Source organism: Eutrigla gurnardus (assembly GCF_963514095.1).
Source record: "Eutrigla gurnardus genome assembly, chromosome: 14".
Taxonomy (NCBI): Eukaryota; Metazoa; Chordata; class Actinopteri; order Perciformes; family Triglidae; genus Eutrigla; species Eutrigla gurnardus.
In genome coordinates this window covers 4,729,709-4,751,539 of record NC_139937.1, presented here as the reverse complement: position 1 = coordinate 4,751,539, position 21,831 = coordinate 4,729,709, and the positions used below count along the sequence as shown (strand labels likewise).

Here is a 21,831-nt window from a genome sequence, read left to right as displayed (position 1 = left end):
ATTATGCAGCAAAGGTGGGTTCCTGCTCACTCAGTGGGTCTGTAACAGCCGAGGAGTTCTAGCTTCCATCCCCCCAGAACACAGAGCCAAGGATGTCAGAGCTTTGGATCTGGATAAGGACAGTCTCCCCACTGAAAGGGCGCTGGGACTGCAGTGGTGTGTGGACTCTGACCACTTCGGTTTCAACATCCATCCCAACCAAAAGCCACACACAAGAAGAGGTATGCTTTCAGTCGTGAGCTCTATCTTCGACCCACTTGGTTTTCTGGCTCCTCTCATTCTCCCAGCTAAGCAGTTGCTACAGGCACTCTGCCAGAGAGGTTTTGGATGGGACGAACCTTTGCCCCAAGCTGTCTCAGACCAATGGATGGAGTGGACAGCAAGCCTGGAGAGCATTAAAGACCTGAGCGTCCCACGGTGCCTAAAGCCAAAGAACTATGGAGCACAGAAAAGTGCGCAGCTGCATCACTTCGCGGACGCCAGTGACAGTGGCTACGGTTCGGTGAGTTACATCAGGCTGGTGGATGTTCAGGATGTTGTGCATGTCACCTTTGTCATAGGAAAATCCCGAGTCCTCCCCTTAAAGCACATCACAATACCACGACTGGAGTTGGCCGCTGCAACGCTGTTGGTAAAAGTGGATAAAATGCTGAGGAAAGAGCTACACCTGGATTTGAGCCCCTCACTTTTTTGGACAGACAGCCAAACAGTCCTCAAATACATTGGAAATGAGCACACTAGATTCAAGACCTACGTTGCCAACAGAGTGGCGCTGATTCGAGATGGTACAAACCCATCTCAGTGGAGGTATGTGGGGAGCAGGGACAACCCTGCTGATGACGCCTCAAGAGGGATGAGTGCAGTCAAATTCATGCGCCAGAAGCGATGGTTACATGCCCCGGAGTTCTTATGGAAACCAGAGGAGGAGTGGCCTGTGGAAAAGTCAGCGCAATCTCAACCAATACTACAGGATGACCCAGAGGTCAAAAAGAGTGCCACTGTCTTTGCAATGGTGACAAGCATCCAGACTCCCACAGACCATCTCCTTTCCTTTTTCTCAGATTGGATGAGCCTGCTCAAGGCTGTGGCATGGTACCTCAAGGTAAAAAACACTCTGAAATCCATCATCAGAAAGAGAAAGGAACTTACCTTAGGTCAGATCACCACCCGCTCAAGCAGCCAAAGGATGAGCTCTGGGCTTGGCACCTTCAGGACCACGCTTGGTGGACAGCGCCTCACTGTGGACGACATCACACAGGCAGAAAGGTCAGTCATCACCTTTGTTCAAAAGCAAGCATTCCCAGATGAGGTGGCAGCACTGGAAACAGCCCCATTTCAAGTGAGGAGGAACAGTAAAATCTGTAGGCTTGACCCAGTGCTGAATGAAGGTGTCATGAGAGTGGGTGGCCGCCTCCACAAATCTGCAATGCCTGATGAGATGAAACACCCTTGTATCCTGCCCAAAGAGTCACACATCTCAGAGCTCATATTAAGACATCTCCATGAGCGCACTGGGCACAGTGGGAGAAATGATATGCTGTCCGAGCTCCGTAAGAAGTACTGGGTGGTACAGGCTCACTCAATTGCAAGAAGAGTCACCTCAAAGTGTGTTGTGTGTCGGCGTTCAAGAGGAGGACAGGAGAGCAAAAAATGGCAGATTTGCCACAGGAACGGCTCAGGTCAGATCTCCCTCCATTTACCAACGTTGGATTGGATTATTTTGGCCCGCTGGAAGTGAAACGAGGACGAAGTTTGGTCAAACGGTATGGAGTCTTGTTCACATGCATGAACAGCAGAGCTGTACACCTGGAGGTGGCTCACTCATTGGACACAGACTCGTGTATCCATGCTATCAGACGGTTTGTATGCAGGAGAGGCCAGGTCAGGCACATCAGGTCTGACAATGGTACCAACCTGGTGGGTGCACAGGCAGAGCTGAAGAAGGCTTTGAATTCAATGCATGAAGAAAGGATTCAAGGCGCTCTGCTTCCTGATGGAATACAGTGGAGTTTCAACCCACCAGCAGCTTCGCACTATGGTGGGGTCTGGGAGAGGCTCATTAGATCTGTGCGCCAGGTGCTTTCCTCCACTCTACGTCAGCAGACCCTTAATGACGAAGGCTTACAAACCATCTTTTGTGAAGTAGAGTCCATCCTAAATAACCGTCCCCTCTCCACTGTGTCCTCTGAACCACACGACCTGGAACCACTGACCCCAAATCACATCCTGCTACTAAAAACACAGCCTATTCTTCCTCCTGGAACCTTCTCAAAAACTGATCTTTATGCCCGACGCCGCTGGAAACAAGTTCAATACATGGCTGATCTCTTCTGGCGCAGATGGACGCAGGAATACCTTGTTCTGCTCCAAGAGAGGCAAAAATGGATGAAGATCAGAAGAAATTTCAAGGTTGGAGACATTGTGGTGGTGGTGGACCCCACAGCTCCCAGAGGATCATGGCCACTGGGCAGAGTGCTGGACATCAGAGCGGATGCAGGAGGTCTGGTTCGCTCAGTAAAACTGCAGACCAAGACCTCAATCATCGAAAGGCCTGTGACCAAGCTATGCCACCTCCTAGAGAGTGAAGAGTAAAAGACTATGCTGTAATGTATATACTTTATTTCTTAATTAATTACTAGTAATTAAACGGCTCCTTTTTCTTTTATACTTAACCTTATTTATATTAATTGATTCTATAAAGAACAATTAGGGGCCGGTGTGTAGGAGCCGCATTTAAGTTTCCTCAATTTATTTAAATTTTTTGTTTGATTTTGTGTTTGTTCATTAACCTGGATTTTTTGTGTGAGCTCCTCCCTCCTCAGGTGGTGAGGGCAGGACCTACCGAGGTTTCAAATGGGCTGGGGGATGGCACAATCATGGGCAAAACTGTCATTGACCGCAGCCAGGCGCAGCATTGTTGATACATTGTTGATTCATAATTAATTACTTTTTTGTTTATAATAAAACAGTCAACTTCTATACGCTACTCACTCTCCTGACCTTTTGTTTTTGCGTGCGCTCCTGCGCGTCAAGCACTTTGTCCTTTTTTAGTAGCGGCCACAGAAAAATAGGAAAAATAAAGGAAGGAAGGAAATAAGTTCCTTTTTTTTTGCCGCTACAGCATGTGAGTATAAAACCTTTATATTGAGACTGAATACAGGTTTAGGTTATCTTTTCCCTGATCCCAGGGTGGTGCCCCGTTTATTCATGATTATATCATGATAATATATTAAATATAATTATTAATACCGATAATCATATTGATATTGATAATTAACTGTTGATAACCAAATCTGCTCCAGCTACAACCCCAACAAGGTGATCATAAACTGATTTCTACCACAGTAAGCAGACAGCATCATGGGTGAACAGCCATTACGCCGCCGTCTCTTCTCGGGCGGGGCCAACCCTGTAGAGCCGGGCGGCGTAGGGAGGAGCTTCAGGGAGGGGAGCATTGCCCCAATAGGGAAACAGCCAATAAGAAGCCAGGCACACGGATACGCCCCCTCGCTCTCACTCACTGTTCTTCTTCAGGATGGTCGGCATGGCGTCTGCAACGGTTCTGAGGGTGACGAGCAGGAAATGGTATGGTTGCATTCTCCTGTTTAAAGGTTTGATCAGGTGTAGTTTTGATGCTTACCTGTGGGGGTGCTGTGGCCAGGTGGACTGCACGGGGGTCGGCGCCGCAGAGCTGGGGCTCATCAGCATGGCGCTGTAGATGTTGGCTGCAACTACCAAGATGCAGAGGAGGATGGGCCCAATGATGGCGCCCTCCAGACCCAGATAGTACGCTCCACCGGCCACCGCCAGACCTGTCAGGTATGGGTGTCCACCCCTGGGACACGGAGAACAGGGAACAGATCAACAACGAAATACCTAAACAAAAACATTTGACCTCACATATACATAAAAGAAATCATGTCCTCCATTTTACATTACATTGCACACAAAACGTTACAAAAGTAGTCACATTCTTTTTAAATTTTACTATTCAATGTAGCTCATTAATACGTAGCTTTATGGCAGCTATCCATTTGTGGTGTGAAGAAAAAGTGTAAGAAAAAGAACATCCATCCATCCATCCATTTTCTACCGCTTATCCTGTATTTAGGGTCACGGGGGGGCTGGAGCCGATCCCAGCTGTCATTGGGCGAAGGCAGGGTACACCCTGGACAGGACGCCAGTCTATCACAGGGCCAACATGTAGAGACAAACAACCATTCACACTCACATTCACACCTACGGGCAATTTAGAGTCACCAATTAACCTATCCCCATCCTGCATGTCTTTGGACTGTGGGAGGAAGCCGGAGAACCCGGAGAGAAGAAAAAGAACATCAGGAGGTTAAAGCCATCTAATGGCTTTAATTAATTAATATGCTTTAACAGGATACATTCAGCTGTTATCTGCTCAGACATTTTTCATGTTTAAAAAGATGTAACCTTAAACAGCAGATGTTACATTACCAGCTTTTCCAAGCTACAGTGCTGATTTTAAACAGCTGAACCTGAGTGCTTCACGGAGGCTAATAAGATGTATTATCATCTGCTCCATTTCTCCTTTCTTCCTATGAATTTCATAAAGTCTCCGACTGGAAAATGGTCTTCTTCAATCTAAATTCTGCTACTACGTTGGGTATGTTCGGTGTGTGAAGTCACCTGGTTGGTTGTGCATTAATTCAGCATCAGTAAATAAGGATGATGACTATGCTTTGTTTCTGTTCCTAAAACATCATCTTCAACGTCGTCCCGCCTGCATTGTTTCTGTCACACAGACTTTACACTTCAGCACTAATTATCCTACATTGTCTGTTGTCCCACATTCAGCACAGATTGACTGTATAGACCTGTCAGTTTAAAAATAGTGTATGCCATCGTTAAATTATAGCAGATTGAGAATGATATCTTCTATTTCCTGTGACTAAATGTCTAACATCTTAGTCATCTAAATACTGTGTGTATGATGAGTTTGTTGAACTGGAGACTGCAGAGATGCCTGGCTTTACCAGCAGCTGTACTGTAGCTTTCTGGATTTATTCTATCCATCTGCCCAAAGCCTCACTGACACACTGACCATCTGTAAAGACTAGTGTTGTTTTTGGCGGCCTGTTTTACTTTTAGTTTTAGTCTAGTGTTAGGAGTAGAGGGATTGTAGCTCCTCCTTTTCTTTCTTTTCTTTTCCCTCTGTTTTCACGAATGAATGGACTGGTTTTCATGAGAGATCTAAGGGGTGTGGTTAAGCGGTGCTGAGGTTGAGATAACCTCACTTGGAGAGGGGTGTGGTCTCCTCCCCTGGAATTAAGAAAAGGAGACTCACCTGTGTGTGCGGGGGGGCTGAGTGGTGGCTTGAGTGAGCGCCACGCAGCAGGGGACGAGAGTCTGAAGACGAGACGCACCTGAGCTCTTGAGAACCAGTCTGGTGCACGAAGACCGATCCACCATCATTCTTTTAAAAACTCTGAACTGAAAACCAAAGACGAAGCTCGCCGCTCCTGAGAGAGCACAGGTCTGAGCTGGCGGTGGTGTCGTCCTGGAAGACCAGCTATCTCCGGTAGGCCGACCCACCTCCACACTCCTCTCTAGGTGAAAACCAGTCCATCTCCGCTCTGCTTCTTTCCCAAGGTCTTTCTCCTTCTCACGCACTCCAGGTTAGGACTAGCATCATGTTACTTCTGTTTAAATCTCCATAGACCCGACTAGTCCGTAACATATTTGGGGGCTCGTCCGGGATCCTCTTTGAAGTTAGAGAGTTACACCCAGGCATCCTGTTTGCGAGAAGAGGCACGACTGAGTTGTATTCAGCTCGTTAAAAACTGTATGTTGCTAGGTTTAGCGGCAGGCCACGGACATACGGCTACGGGCAGAGTAGCTGCACGGTGTCGCCTTCTCGTTTTAAAAACGGATGTTTGTGTGTGTATGCAAAACTAAGCTAAGTTATAGCATTTACTGTGTGCGTTTAGGTTAACAAAAACCAGGGTATATGGTTAAAGGTTGATGGTAACGATTTGGTTTGGCGGATAGCTTCGGCTCGTTGTGGCTGGTGTTTCCGGTGGGTACTGAAGTGTATCGGTTTGTGGTTCATGGACGCTCGATGTGCGGTTCGTGTTTGTATCTGGTCCCGGTAATTAAGTGAGCTACCGGCTGTCTCATTTTTGCTCGCTATAAGTTGGTATGGCTATTTTGTATTAGTTACCTGAAGGGTAATTGGTGAGAGCGTGTCTCTTTTGCGTTAGCCTACTTTGGTGAGTGTTTGGAAGCGGTAACCATGACAACTTTCAAGGCGGAAGTGTTTTGTGAGAGTGACTTTGGACGCAGTGAGTTGCGTAAGCTTAAAAAGGAAGATTTGCTCGCAGTTGCTCAATATTGTGAGGTAGAGGTTAGTTCAGATGTTAAAAAGCCCGAAATTGTGGAGACTCTCATTTCAGTGTTGCGTTTGCATGACCCTGTGCAGGAAAAAGAGAGGGAGAGAGAGAACGAGCGCACTTTTCAGCTTGAATTGGCTAGAGTGGCAGCAAGAGAACGAGAGCAGAAGCTTGAGTTAGCAAAGCTGGCTTTGGAGCAGGAAAAACTTAAAGTGAACAACACTGCTTTACAACGTAAACATGAAGCTCGATTTGATGTTTCCGGCTGTTTGAGGCTCATGCCTAAGTTTAATCGGGGTGATGTGAACTCTTTTTTTGACTCTTTTGAGAAAATTGCCCGCGAGCTAGACTGGCCCGAGGACAAGTGGACGCTGCTTATCCAGAGTGTGCTTGAAGGAAAAGCTCAGGAAGCTTATGCAGCTTTAGATGCTTCTGACAGCAGAGACTATGACACTGTGAGGAGAGTGATTTTCACAGCCTATGAGGTGGTACCAGAAGCCTACAGACAGAAATTCAGGTCTCTGCAGTGCAAGTCAAGTGAGACTTTCCTCGATTTGGCTAGGCAACAGGAGGCTGTGTTTGATAGGTGGTTGGCCAGCACTAAAACTCACAATTTCCAAGAGTTGCGGCAACTTATGCTGGTGGAGCAGTTTAAAATCAGTGTACCCCGGCACATGGAAATACATCTAAATGAGTTGGGCGTTACTGATTTAAGAAAAGCTGCTATGGCGGCAGATTCTTATGAGTTGATCCACAGAGAGTCACCTTGGAAAGGAAGATTTAGCAGACAGGATAGGAAGCAAGCTGCATTTGACAGGCCAACAGAAGCTGGTATGCAAAAATCTGCTCCCACCTCTGCCCAGTCTCCAGTGCCTGGGAAAAGGTATGAGAAACCATACTTTCCCAGAAGTGATGTCATCTGTCATTACTGCAGGAAGCCAGGCCATATTAAGTCCAGTTGTCCCAATCTCAAGAGGAATAGTGGGGGAGGGAAAATTGTGGGCTTGATTAGTGCTCAGACTCAGATCAGTCCCTGTGAAGTGGACAGCCAGAATCTGCCATCTTGCCAGGTAGCAAAAGGGTTTGAAGGTTTTGTGTCAAAAGGAGCGGTTTCGGGTGCACCCCATGGTGAAATGGTCCCAATATCCATCCTGAGGGACACAGGAGCTACGCAGTCCTTAATGGTTCAAGGTGTCATGGACCTACCGTCTGCTTCCTATTTAAAAGCTTCCACACCTGTGAAGGGAGTTGGCGGTGGTTTTGTGAGTGTTCGTCTGCACAAAGTATTTCTAACATCTAATATTGTGAATGGGCCAGTAGTGGTGGGTGTCATTCCCTCCTTGCCAATTGAAGGCGTGTCCTTTGTATTAGGCAATGATTTAGCTGGTACTCAAGTTTGTGTAACACCCGTTGTGAGTGAGGAACCTTGTGAGGCCCCTGAGACCGTAGCTTTGGAGAGAGAGCATCCTGAGGTGTTTACAGGGTGTGTGGTGACTCGTTCTCAGGCTCGTACTGCTATACAGGGGAATGCTAATGAGCAAGATGAAGTATCTGATGGTTTAGCTGATACTTTCTTTGCTAGGCTGGCAGAGGTGTCTCCTTGCTCCGAGTTTTCTCGGGAAGTCCTTATATCAGAGAAGGAAAAGGATCCCTCTTTAGCTCCTTTAAGACAGACAGCTGCTAGTGCTGAGGATATGAAGGATGTAGCTGAAGGTTACTTTCTCCAAGATGGCGTCTTGTTGAGAAAATGGCGACCTCGTGATCGTCCTGCTGATGAGCTGTGGACTGTGATTACTCAAATTGTGTTACCTGAGAGTTTCAGAAGGGAAGTCCTTCGTTTGGCTCACGAGGTATCCATGGCTGGTCATTTGGGCATCCGTAAAACTCAAGAGAAAGTCAGTAGACATTTTTACTGGCCTAAGATGCATAAAGATGTGGTGTCGTACTGTCGTAGCTGTCATGCTTGCCAGGTTGTGGGCAAGCCCAACCAGACAATCCCAGTTGCTCCTCTCTGCCCTCTGCCTGTCATGGAGGAGCCTTTCTCTCGGGTTCTGATTGATTGTGTCGGCCCTTTGCCGAAAACTAAGAAAGGGAATGAGTATCTTCTTACCATTATGGATGTTTCAACCAGATTTCCGGAGGCTGTGCCGTTGAGATCAATCAAGACCAAGGTCGTAGTGGAAGCTCTGCTGCATTTCTTTTCTAGAGTAGGTTTACCATTAGAGGTCCAACATGATCGTGGGTCCAACTTTACTTCTGGTGTATTTCAGGAAGTGATGCATGAGCTTGGGGTCAAACAAATCATGTCATCTGCTTATCATCCCCAGTCCCAGGGTGCAATCGAGAGGTACCATCAGACTTTAAAATCTATGATTAAAACCTACTGTGTTAGTTACGCAACTGACTGGGATGTAGCAATACCATTTTTATTGTTTGCTATCAGAGATTCTGTGAATGAGGCTACTGGTTTTAGCCCTTTTGAGCTCGTTTATGGCCACCAAGTAAGGGGACCACTGAGGATGGTGAAAGAGCAGCTGTTGCAGTCAGCTTCCCAGACAGATGCTCGGGGTGGTGTCCTGCAGTATGTAGCATCCTTCAAGGACCGGCTGCATACAGCTTGTGACCTGGCCAGGAGTAATTTGGAAGCAGCTAAGGGAAAGATGAAAATCCAATATGACAGAAAAGCAGTGAAGCGGACTTTTAACATAGGAGACCAGGTTTTGGTGTTGTTGGTGTGGACACAAGCTGGGGGTGAAGTTCTATGGTCCGTATAAGGTTGTCCGGAAGGTCAGTGATTGTAATTATGTTATTGAAACCCCTGACCGGAGACAAAAATCACGGCTTTGTCACATCAACCTTCTGAAACCTTATTATGCTCGTGACTCGTCCGTAGTCTGTATAACATCTCAGGTTGCTGTGGAGGATGGGGAGAGTGAGGATGATGGGGTTGGTTCAGGTGAGCCAGTTACAGCTAGGCTTAGGAACTCCAGCGCCCTGGCTAATCTCAGAGAGTCACTCAGTCATCTCACCACAGAGCAGAAGGAGGATGTCGTACAGCTAGTGGAGCAGTTTAGGCCTCTGTTCAGCGATACACCTGGTTTGACAAAGTTAATAACTCATGATGTGGACATTGGTGAGGCAACACCCATTAAGCAGCATCCTTACAGGATGAACCCACAGAAATGGGCTCAGGTGAAATCAGAGTTTCTGTACATGGAGGAAATTGGGGTGGTTGAGCAGGGCTCGAGTGAGTGGAGTTCTCCTTTAGTCCTTGTTCCCAAGCCTGATTTAACTGTGCGCCTTTGTATTGATTACCGAAAGTTAAACAACGTAACTAAAACTGATGCATATCCTGTACCCAGATTGGAGGATTGCATAGATAAGATTGGCAATGCACAATACGTGTCTAAGTTTGACTTATTAAAGGGCTACTGGCAAGTGCCCTTGACAGAAAGGGCCAAAGATGTATCTGCATTTGTTACCCCTGAATGTTTGTACCGCTGTAAAGTCCTCCCATTTGGCATGAAAAATGCCCCAGCAACCTTTCAGAGGTTAATGAATTTGGTCACCTCTGGATTACAGAACACAGTGACATATTTGGACGATGTGGTTTGTTACAGTGCTTCATGGTCTGACCATATGGAACATATTGAACAGCTGTTTGACCGTCTTAAACAAGCGGGGCTGGTAGTCAACTTGCCTAAGTGTGAGATTGGAAAAGGGCAGGTCACATATTTGGGGCACCAGGTGGGTCAAGGCTCTGTTAGACCTAGGACTGCCAAAGTGCAGGCCATTTTAGATCTGCCTGTGCCAAAAACGAAGCGGCAGCTAATGCGCCTGTTAGGAATGTGTGGCTTCTATAGACGTTTTGTTCCAAATTTTGCAGCTGTGACATCACCACTAACAAACCTACTGAAAAAGGGAGTCAAGTTCAGCTGGTCAGTAGATTGTCAGAAAGCTCTTGAGATGGTTAAGGCTATCTTAGCTAGTGAACCAGTACTGGTTGCTCCGGACTTTTCTGCCCCATTCAAGTTGGCAGTGGATGCTTGTGATGTTGGAGTGGGGACAGTACTACTGCAGACTGATGTGTCGGGTATAGACAGGCCTGTGGCATACTTCTCTAAGAAACTGAATCGCCATCAGAAGCGATATTCCACCATTGAGAAGGAGGCCCTGACACTTGTTCTAGCAGTTCAACACTAGAGAAGTTTATGTCTCTAGTGCTGGAGGTGATCTGGTGGTCTTCACTGACCATAACCCACTAACATTCCTGGCAAAGTTCAAAACATCAAGTCAGAGAGTGTTCCGTTGGAGCTTGTTTTTGCAACCATACAACTTGACAGTGGTGCATTTGCCAGGAAAAGAGAATGTCATTGCAGATGCCTTGTCAAGGGGGTGAGCGTATTAGTTGTGTATGTGAAAAGTTTTGGAGTGCAATAGTGCATCATTGCTGGCACTTAAGGTATTTGGGTTAACAGACTTATGAGACGTTTGCGTCACCTTTCAAATGGATAGTCGCAATCCCTGTGTGCTGTATTAATGTGATGGCTATATTGAGGTTTTAAGAAAGTAAAGAAAATTATTATAAAAATGGATAAACAGAATAATAATAGAAAAAAAAAACAAATAGGGTGGATCTGGGTTGGGTTTTTTTTTTGTTGCAGGGGGGGAGGAATGTTAGGAGTAGAGGGATTGTAGCTCCTCTTCTTTCTTTTCTTTTCCCTCTGTTTTCACGAATGAATGGACTGGTTTTCATGAGAGATCTAAGGGGTGTGGTTAAGCGGTGCTGAGGTTGAGATAACCTCACTTGGAGAGGGGTGTGGTCTCCTCCCCTGGAATTAAGAAAAGGAGACTCACCTGAGTGGTGGCTTGAGTGAGCGCCACGCAGCAGGGGACGAGAGTCTGAAGACGAGACGCACCTGAGCTCTTGAGAACCAGTCTGGTGCACGAAGACCGATCCACCATCATTCTTTTAAAAACTCTGAACTGAAAACCAAAGACGAAGCTTGCCGCTCCTGAGAGAGCACAGGTCTGAGCTGGCGGTGGTGTCGTCCTGGAAGACCAGCTATCTCCGGTAGGCCGACCCACCTCCACACTCCTCTCTAGGTGAAAACCAGTCCATCTCCGCTCTGCTTCTTTCCCAAGGTCTTTCTCCTTCTCACGCACTCCAGGTTAGGACTAGCATCATGTTACTTCTGTTTAAATCTCCATAGACCCGACTAGTCCGTAACACTAGTCTTTGTCTCAAGCTATCATTTTAGTTTTTATTAGTTTTAGTCATGTCCATCCTATTTTTAGTCTAGTCAAGTTTCAGTCGACTAAAAGTGTGAGCATTTTAGTCTTATTTTAGTCAGAATTGTCCATGTCAATGAAAACTGACTAGTCTAATTTTAGTCAAAGATTATATTTAGCCAAACCCATTTCACAATTCAAACAAGGTTATCTTATTGTTATATTATTGTTACCTTATACACTCAAGAATACATCTATTCCAGACACTTAAGACGCTCTGATTTGAATTAACAACATATTATTTTACCAACCAAATATGTTATTACATGACCAGCATTTTCGCGTCTCGTCTAGTTTTCCTCATATAAAGGATAAAGGTTCATTGACGACGATATTTAGTCATCATTTTCATTAACGAAAGCAGCACTACCCAGATAAACATTTCATTTTGTTTGTTTTGTTTATTTATTTGGATCTCTTTTAGCCCAATTGGGCTATTCTTCCAAGAGTCCATAGCATAAAAACATTACAGAATACAATACAAACACAATACAATATAACTGAAACACAATATAGAACAGACACAAACCAAAAAACATACATTACAACACATGAATGGCATTATACACACAAAACAAAACTTATACAGATAATATTACATAAAAACTATACCCTCAATCACAGTCATGCAATTACAATAAAAGAGTTCAAATACTTCTTAGAAAATACCCCTAATGTTTTGTTTAAAATGTTTTTCTGGTAAATTCCTAGTGAGATCAGGTAAACAATTTCATAGCTTTACAGCCCGAAAACAAAACATTACCAGTTACAAGCCTAGTCCTGGGTGAAACATAATCACTTGTGCTAGCTGCTCTTGTGCTAACTAAATGTCTGTCTTTTACCTGCTGGAATCTGCTTATCAACAGTTTTGGCTTCTTTTTAACATGTAAGTTATAAAATAATTTAAGAACATTTCTAGCTATTATATCCCTGATATATGACCACTCTAGTTTTTTGTATCGCTCTTCAATAGGGGTATCATTTGGACATCTAAGAATAATTCTTGCAGCCTTATTTTGTGCAGCCTGGAGTCTACTTATTTCTCCCACTCCAACATTACCCCAAACGGCAGCACAATAATTCACCTGACTGACAATTAAAGCGTGGGTCACTTGTCTTAATATTTTTGTGGGTAAATATTTGGCTATTCTACCAACCATAACAGCAGTCTGAACCAGCTTCTTACATTTAATACAGTGTCAAAAAATGGCAATAAATATTACTAATATTTATACTTATTTGACTCTTTTTCTTTCTCTTATAACTGCAGCTGTATAACTTCCCGAGGGATTACTAAAGTATTCCGATCTGATTTCCACAGATATTTATGAACAAATACAGATAAATGCGAAGGAGGTCGCAAACTACAAATAGCCTACAGATCGCATCTAACAGGATGTAACTTTTTCTATGACTTCCTGTCAAATCTTCGAAGGCCGATGGAAACTGTCTGACTGGAGCGCAGCGTTTAGGCTCCGCCTCCTGCTGCTCTCGTCTGCTTTCCAGGCGAGGCGCAGTTCATCTGGAACGAGCCTACTAATAATAACGCGACTAAACGAGACGAAACAATGATATAACATTTCGTCTCGTCTCGTTTTGGTCAACGAAAATGAAGACACGTTTTAGCATAGTTTTTATTTTGTAAACCACGTTTAGTCTCGTTTTTATTCGTCTACAATATTGCATTATACATTAAATTATCGTTATCGTCACATGACCAGCATTTTCGTTGCATCTCGTCTCGTTTTTCTCACGTGATAAAGGTTCGTTGACGACGATATTTCGTCATAATTTTCGTTACGTTTACGAAAGCAACACTACCCTGCAGGTTCCTCCCCTGGTGGTGAGCCCACAGGATGGCTGAGAAGCGGTTGCCATGTCCCTTCTTCGGGCTGTGCCCGAGCGGGCTCTGTGGCAAGCCCGGCCTCCAGGCGCTCGCTGACAGGCCCTCCCTCCCCAGACAGGGGCCCCGGGTTCCTCCGAGCTGGGTCACTCCTCTTCTTCCTCGTTTAGACATGGGGTCTTTTGAACCATTCTTAGTCCGGCCCCCTCGCCTGAGACCAATTTGCCATGGGAAACCCTAGCAGGAGCACAAAGCTCCAGACAACACAGCCCTCAGGGTCATAGGGACACACAAACCTCTCCACCACGGTAAGGTGATGGTTCCCGGAGAGGGTTTTTTTTTTTTTTTTAATATATATATATATATATTTCACATGGAGTGTTTTTTTTTTTTTTTTTTTGTATTTTAGTTGTGGGAAACCGGAGCACCCGGTGAAAAACCCACGTGGACAAGGTAAGAATATATCAAATATATATTTGGGGCCAAATTGATTTGTTTGAGTAGTTGTGGGAAACCAGAGCACCCGGTGAAAAACCCACGTGGACAAGGGAAGAATATATCATATATATATTTGGGGCCAAATTGGTTTGTTTGAGTAGTTGTGGGAAACCGGAGCACCCGGTGAAAAACCCACACGACACAGTGCAATTCACTGTGCCACCCTTATTTTAAAATATTAATATATATCTGCATTATAATTCCTAAAAAATAGGAATTATAAAACAGCATACATTATTTTTGGGCCAATTTGGTGTGTGTGTGTGTGTATGTGTGTGTGTTTTCATCAGTGTCTATGTCCCGTGAAGAGCTTTTTAAACCATGACTTCTTCTTCTTCTTCGGGATCTGGCTCTGAGCGTCGTCCAGCTGGGACCTCAAGGAGCTTTCTGTGTTCTTCAACTCCTCTTCTTTTTCTTGGAGAGCCTGTCTGAGGCTCTCAGTGGCCTGAAGGAGAGATAACTTCTCCTCCTGGTCACTCTTGAGCTGAGCCTCATAGGAAGCTTTGTCTTTCAGGCCCTCCTTTACCAGGGAGTCTCTCTCCTGCCACCATACCAGGCGGTCACTCGCCAACTCCTCCAACGACTGGACACGTTCGGCCTTCAGTTCCTGCTCTGCTTTCTGCAGAGCATCCGTGAGATTTTTGATTTTCTCCTCCTGGTTGCCGATGATTCCCTCAGGGAAGTCTGTGACCAGCTTTGTGTCCTCGTCGGTGCTGGTTGTGTGTGGACTTTGAAGGGAAGCCTGGGGTTTCTCCAGGGCCTTCTTAGTCTCCTCAACCCGATGTTGGAGAGCTCCCTCCACCTTGCTCAACTCTTGTTGTAACTTCTCCACGTTGGTTTTAGCAACTGCAAGGAGCTGCTGTTCAGCACTGAGCTGCAGACTGCTGGCCTCCCTTTCACGTAGAAGGGCCTCTTTCTCTGCCTTCATATTCTGCATCTCAGCATGCTGGTCCTTGTTGATGGAGATCTGCTTCTGCAGATCGCTCTGAGCTTTTTTCAAACATGCAGATGGAGGGGGGCCCTTTTTAGCCAAAGGGCGACTGCTAGCCTCCCATTGACGTTGAAGGGCCTCTTTCTTTGCCTTCATCCTCTGCATATCAGCATGCTGGTCCTCGTTGATGGAGATCTGCTTCTGCAGATCTCTCTGAGCTTTTTGCAAACATGCAGATGGAGGGCGGCCCTTTTGACTGCTAGCCTCCTTTTTACGGATGAGGGCCTCTTTCTCTGCCTGCATATTCAGCATCTCAGCATGCTGGTCCTTGTTGATGGAGATCTGCTTCTGCAGATCTCTCTGAGCTTTTTTCAAACATGCAGATGGAGGGGGGCCCTTTTGAGTCAGAGCTATATTCAGCCGGGCTTTCAACTCACTTATCTCCATTTGCATCTGTCTGTTATTGTTGCGATCTTGAGTCTGATCAAGGAAAAGCTTCATCAGGTTTCCATCGACATCAAGAAGAACTCTCCCTTTTATTTTGCTGGAGGTGAGTCTCGCTTTGTCGTCCAAAGTTTGTACTTCTGCCTCCATTGAACTGTCATAGAAGCTAGTTGGGGTCAAAAAAAAAGTCAATATCTTCCATCTCTGTGTCGTGCTGAACCAAGGTGTTCTTGTTCTGGTAGTTGCTCGGTGCACTTTCCATCACCACAACTTTGTCACTGAAGTACATTGGCTTCTGACTGTAAGTTGTATAAAGAACAACATTGGGCACTTCTTCTTATAGATTTCCACTGGCTTTGATCTGGGATGACATCAAGACATCAAAGATCAAAGATTCCATGGTGTTCCAGGTGACATGTTCTGTGGTTGCTATTGGATACTGGTGTGATACCCCATAGTTGTGAGGTGTTCTTTATTTACAGTGTGTGTCCAGAAGATAAGGGGGGGGGGTTAATCATTTAACTGTTTGTAATTCACTTATGCAATATAAATAGTCAGACAGAAATATAAATATCTGGCAAGTTGTTCAGAACTGTCTGTGGTTCTGCTACATACTGTAGGTGTCTTCAGCACCATATTTTGCCACGGTGACTCACAAGGTGAAATAATACAAAAAAGTATGTCATAACATACAGTCAAGTATCAAGACTTCACAGAACAGACGACGCCGTCTGACTCAACGCACACAAACACGGTACAATACAAAAACTTGTATTTAGATTTGGTTTATATTCAGAGTTAAACAAAAAAATCCCACCTGCAAGCTTTTCAGTATTACAGCTCAACCCTCCACTTTAACTGGCCTGTGTGGTGGAAATCAGTTTATGATTTCCTGGTGAGAAATAAGAATACTACTACTAACAGAGCTTTGAGTAATTCATTAAATAAAGAGTCCGAAAACAGGCTAGCAGACAAAGTAAATCCCTGTTTACTATGACTAGTTTTAGGACACACTATACCAGCAGTTCTCAAAGAATTTCAGGAGCCACACAGGAAACGTGCACACATAAAAAGAAAACATCTCGTCTCCCTTCTTCTACGCTTCATAATAAACCTGTGTAATGGCTGTTAAAAAGGGTCTTACATTTAACTCCAGGATTTGTGCTTATAACCTTTAACCTTTACTACCCAACAACATAAAGTAGGTCAAATGAGCAATAATAATACAAAGCAACTGCTGGTTAAATGATGGTGTTTATTGTATCAGTGCATAATTTAAGAAAACAGCAACAGTACCAAGTGAAATCTACAGTCATTTAGTTAAACGTGTAAACCATTGCCAAACCAAACAACCCAGCACACATCACAGCCTTCAGACAGCAGACACAGACCATCCAAATGTTGCATTACATACACAATTCATCCTAACAGCTTCAAGTGATGGTAACTACTTTGTACTCTGTTCATAAAAGTACTCCGACTGTAGTTACAGTGTGAAGCACGGGCGGGATGAGTTGGGTAGAAAACATGGAGACAATTGACCTAATCGATTTGAGGTGTGCGAGTTCAAAATTCTGATGAAAACACAACACGCTCGAAAGTGCTCACAGGAATACTCAGTCAAACTTGACAATATCAAGTTATTCTGAGTGTAAACATGCTTCAATTCTGACAGATCAACTAACTGTTAAAAATGTCTAAAAAAGAGGTGAAGTAACGGTATCGTAGCCTGGTTCATGGGTCTTTGTCAAAGCAGAGACCTGGCGTTGCAAACTCACAGCTTCTATCACTGAAACGTGAACGACACATTAAGTTAAACTAAATAACAGTCAGCAACTCCTTATTTGAGCCAGACGTGAGGACTTCTATGGCAAACCTCCACGCCACTACCTCGAGAAGAGAGGTAGGGAATGCAAATACTGCAAAACCACATAGTGTAGCTGAAAACACCGCCAGGGTGTGCAGGGCGGAAATCAGGGGCTTTGTAGATAAAATATACCATCTTTCTATTCACAACAAACCACACAGTAAGTTTAGGCTTTTTCAAAGCATTATAAAATCAGTTTAGGCACTGGAGTTCTGATGGATAGTGTGGCGGGCATCAACAGCTCCGTCATTCATAACCGCCATGCCCAATGTGATGTCATTGGTCCATGTTAGGGATTAGAATGAACGCTCACGCTCGTCATTTTAGGGTCTTGAAAAAGAGCAACTGGTGCCGTACTGCTCAGAGAAACAGCTCTGGTAAGCAGACAGCATCATGGGTGACCAGCCATTACGCCGCCGTCTCTTCTCGGGCGGGGCCAACCCTGTAGAGCCGGGCGGCGTAGGGAGGAGCTTCAGGGAGGGGAGCATTGCCCCAATAGGGAAACAGCCAATAAGAAGCCAGGCACACGGATACGCCCCCTCGCTCTCACTCACTGTTCTTCTTCAGGATGGTCGGCGTGGCGTCTGCGACGGTCCTGAGGGTGACGAGCAGGAATGGTATGGTTGCATTCTCCTGTTTAAAGGTTTGATCAGGTGTAGTTTTGATGCTTACCTGTGGGGGTGCTGTGGCCAGGTGGACTGCACGGGGGTCGGCGCCGCAGAGCTGGGGCTCATCAGCATGGCGCTGTAGATGTTGGCTGCAACTACCAGGATGCAGAGGAGGATGGGCCCAATGATGGCGCCCTCCAGACCCAGATAGTACGCTCCACCGGCCACCGCCAGACCTGTCAGGTACGGGTGTCCACCCCTGGGACACGGAGAACAGGGAACAGATCAACAACGAAATACCTAAACAAAAACATTTGACCTCACATATACATAAAAGAAATCATGTCCTCCATTTTACATTACATTGCACACAAAACGTTACAAAAGTAGTCAATTTTTTTTTTTATTTTACTATTCAATGTAGCTCATTAATACGTAGCTTTATGGCAGCTATCCATTTGTGGTGTGAATACATCATCACAGATGTTTTTAAATGGGTCCCCGATTGCAGCTGCACTGCCAAATAATAAACTAACTATATATAAACCATTAAAAAATATATATGACAGAAATATATAAATGGCAAATCTTTTTCATGGCTTTTAACACTCAAAGTTGATTTTCACTGCATGCTGAAATAACCGAGCCCACGCCATTAATTCAAAGCCTGCTTTTGAAATACTTAATAATATAAATGATTGACTGGAAGGAGAAACAATAGGGTTCTAAAGAAAAGAAATGTCACAAAATATTTGTCTGCAGTGCAACTTTGTGTTTCCTCTTCCCTTAGGCATCTCAACTGGTATTTTTTCTGACACATATCAGATGAAGTCCTGACCACGAAGGGCGGCGCTCCAGAAAACACACCAACGGAAGCGGACACGGGGGCGGACTGCCAATAACAGCTGACTCTTTCATTATGTGGGGTGTATTATTTAACTCCAGATGTTGCTTTTGTTAGGTCTTCATCAAACAGCTGGTCGTTTATCGACTTCACTAACAGAATGGTTTCCTTTCTAAATCAACTCTGGATGGCAACCTGTCCGTTGAAATTTAAATGTCATGGTTACATACCCCGATATGTCAGAGTAAATAGCCGTGTCGACGAAATACGTCGGGAGCAGATGGCAGACCAGCAGCAGCAGGGCCTTGACACCCTCGCCCTGCACCAACCACAGGTCACACATCGCCGGCACCGCTGCCCAGTACGTCCCCAGGAACGGCACGGCGCCCAGGATGGCAGCCAGAGCTGCAGGCCAGGAGAGAGGGGTTCAGAGAGTGAGGGAAACGGTCTGTGGCTCGGCAGGTACAGTGACGTCACGGTCTGCTGGGAACACGCTGACTCACCAGAAGGAATGAAGACTATGTTGATGCCAAAGATGGTGTGAGTGAGCCAAGTGTAGAGGCCATAGAAGCCGGCCATTTTTAGAGAGGCGTCGAACACTCCTCTTCAAAGAAAACACACAAGGTGAAAAAAGGAATCTCCTTGAGAAACATGCTGAGATGAGCTAATGGTTTTGTTTGTGTTACCTGATGGCCTCCTCTACAGACTGGCCTATGATGTTAGAGGACGGTCCGGGCTGGGAGAGGGGGGTGAGGCTGATCACCCATTTGACAGGTTTGTAGTATTCACCGCTGGAGCTCAGCAGGTAGAAGAGCGTGGTCAGGAAAATCACCTGCGGATGAATAGAAACGCCTCAAAGATTAGCTGGAGATAAACAAATTCAGATTATTCAATCTGTGTTTACGTTCAGAAAAACATGAAGGAGCAGAGTCGTCTAGTACACATGGAGGTCTAATTTACCACGAAAGCATGAACCTTCATAATAATCATGTTCTTCACAGATGCATTAAGCTTCCAGATCTGTTACAAACACTTCCATTAAAAAGTTACAGTTTTTTTTTAACTTATAGATCTATAAGTATGAATTAAGGGATAAATAAAAGACTCACTATCCAGACAATTAAAACATTTCTTTTTTTAAAAGACGTTGTGTTCCTATAAAATGTTATAATAATAAATCTATATTGAAGCTGAAATGTTTGTGCTTGTTGTCACTGCAAATAAAAACGCAGTAAATATTAACTTTAAAAGGTCCATTTTACAAACGATTTACCCTCAGTTGGGATTTTTGTTGGTTGAATGCAAATGAATAATGTCAATAAATGTCAATAAATCAAACTCAACCCATGGAAGTTTGTGTCGGGTGTTCTACGGTTTCATACCAGACTCAGGACAAAGTTGAGCAGAGCCGTGCCGCTGTGGAACAAGACGGTGAGGAGGGTCGTAGTTGTGGAGATGAGAAGGCCGACGTTTCTGCTCATCACCACCCAGAGAGACTCCAGGATCTGCAAAACAACAGGAAACACGTCATCCACAGGAGAACTGTGCACCTCTGTGAGACCCGGAGTCATAAATATGTCAATGATTTACATTTTATCCAAATCCATTCACTGCTTCTCAGAATTAAAATGTTAATACAAATGACAAACAAATGATGTGGCTTAAGTCAGACACGGTGTCACAAATGATGATGGGCCAGCAGATCTCTGAAAGCAAAATACATGCAAATCCTGATGCAGAAGATGGCGTTGAACACAGCCACACTTACAGACAGCAGAGTCTCAATGTTTTCCTGCAGAAAGGAGGCGATGTCCTTCCAGTCCAGGTAGTCCACCAGCCAGCTGTTCCCTCTCTGAACCATCATCTTCTGACCGCGGTGGCGTCCAGCGTGGGTCTGGTTCTGGGAAAATGCATGGAATATTGGTGTATGATTATTTTTTTTAGAGGTAAAGAAAAAAAAGTCTTTTCAACATCAAGAAGCTAAAAGGAGTGGGCTGACCTTCACAAACCAGGAATGGTACAGTCGGTCCCACAGCTCCAACACCTGTTTCTCAATCACAGCTGTGTTGTTCACCTTTTCTCCTAACATTTTATGGAGCTGCAAGAAAAAAGGCAGATTCATAACATAAGTATTAAGTTTCTCTTCCATGTTGAGTCAGAAAAGTCGATGGAAAACAAATTGTTATTCTTACTTTTTGTGTTATCCATTCTCGACCGTGTTGATACACGTTAGTAGCAGCTGAATTCAGAGCCTTCTGCACCACACGAGTCTCCGGCAGCAAACTAGAGGAGGACGTGAGAAGAAAGAGAAAGTATTAACTCCAAACCAGAGGACGATGCTCATAAGATGAGAGTAAAGTGTCATACTTGGCCCATTCTGGATGGTTGGACACCGTCTCGTTGATGAGATTACCGGTTACGTCGATGATGTGAACACTTTCATGGTGAACCTAGAACGTTAAAGTTACTTTGGTGTCCAAGACGATGTCAGTGTCTTTGAAATGTGAAGTAATCAGAAGGAATGAAAGAGTGCAGTACCATAGCAGTGAGCAGCAGAGCCATGAGCAGGGTCCCTGTGACCAGGAGGAAGATGATGAAGATGCTGATGATTTTATCCAGAGATCGCTCCAACCACACCACCATCTACAGCAACAGAGGGGACACAGACGGGAAGAAAGAGAGGAGAGGGGGGAAACGGGGAGGTGAAAGAGAGCAGATACAAAGTCAGTCTAATTCTGGAGAGGATGGAAACATACAGTGATCAGACACATGGAGAAACCTGCGTCCTTCCAAAGTGAAGAGGCCATTTGGGATATGAAAGCTGCCCCCTCGGGCCCTGAGAAAAGCAAGGTAGCTGACTGAGTGAGCCGGGACGCCTGCACACATGCATGCACACATCCTTGCCTTTTAACACGGCAGCATGCAAGTGCAAAACTCAGGCTGTGCTCTTTGGAATGCATGACTTTTCTGTCACTGTATTGTATTTAAAAAGCCTTTAAAAAGTGCATTCTTTCATAAAAAAATGTGTTGAAATTCTTAACTCAGGTTTCTCAATGCTCCAGAACTGCATCAACAACTAGTTTATAAAAGCTTTAGTCTCCATGTGCATGTGTGTGTGTTAATGTCACACAAGCTGTTACTG

At 44.9% G+C, this 21,831-nt stretch overlaps 2 protein-coding genes across 3 annotated transcripts in view; one reads left to right on the top strand and one right to left on the bottom strand.

Annotated features, from left to right (window-relative positions):
- The window catches only part of stx17 (syntaxin 17), a 300,626-nt gene that overhangs the window by 158,724 nt on the left and 120,071 nt on the right, over nucleotides 1-21,831 (top strand). The gene's annotated exons all lie outside the window — the stretch shown is intronic.
- Nucleotides 16,610-21,831, bottom strand: part of tmem245 (transmembrane protein 245) — a 12,390-nt gene continuing 7,168 nt past the window's right edge. For both annotated transcript variants that reach the window (XM_084026171.1, XM_084026172.1), the window contains 11 exons: nucleotides 21,228-21,332; nucleotides 21,057-21,139; nucleotides 20,882-20,972; nucleotides 20,689-20,787; nucleotides 20,458-20,589; nucleotides 20,072-20,194; nucleotides 19,376-19,521; nucleotides 19,193-19,293; nucleotides 18,920-19,094; nucleotides 17,910-18,104; nucleotides 16,610-17,832 (listed from right to left, as the gene is read on the bottom strand). In XM_084026171.1, the coding sequence (XP_083882297.1) occupies nucleotides 17,784-17,832; nucleotides 17,910-18,104; nucleotides 18,920-19,094; nucleotides 19,193-19,293; nucleotides 19,376-19,521; nucleotides 20,072-20,194; nucleotides 20,458-20,589; nucleotides 20,689-20,787; nucleotides 20,882-20,972; nucleotides 21,057-21,139; nucleotides 21,228-21,332 (1,299 nt within the window). In that variant the 3' untranslated portion in view covers nucleotides 16,610-17,783. The remainder of the gene's footprint in view (nucleotides 17,833-17,909; nucleotides 18,105-18,919; nucleotides 19,095-19,192; nucleotides 19,294-19,375; nucleotides 19,522-20,071; nucleotides 20,195-20,457; nucleotides 20,590-20,688; nucleotides 20,788-20,881; nucleotides 20,973-21,056; nucleotides 21,140-21,227; nucleotides 21,333-21,831) is intronic.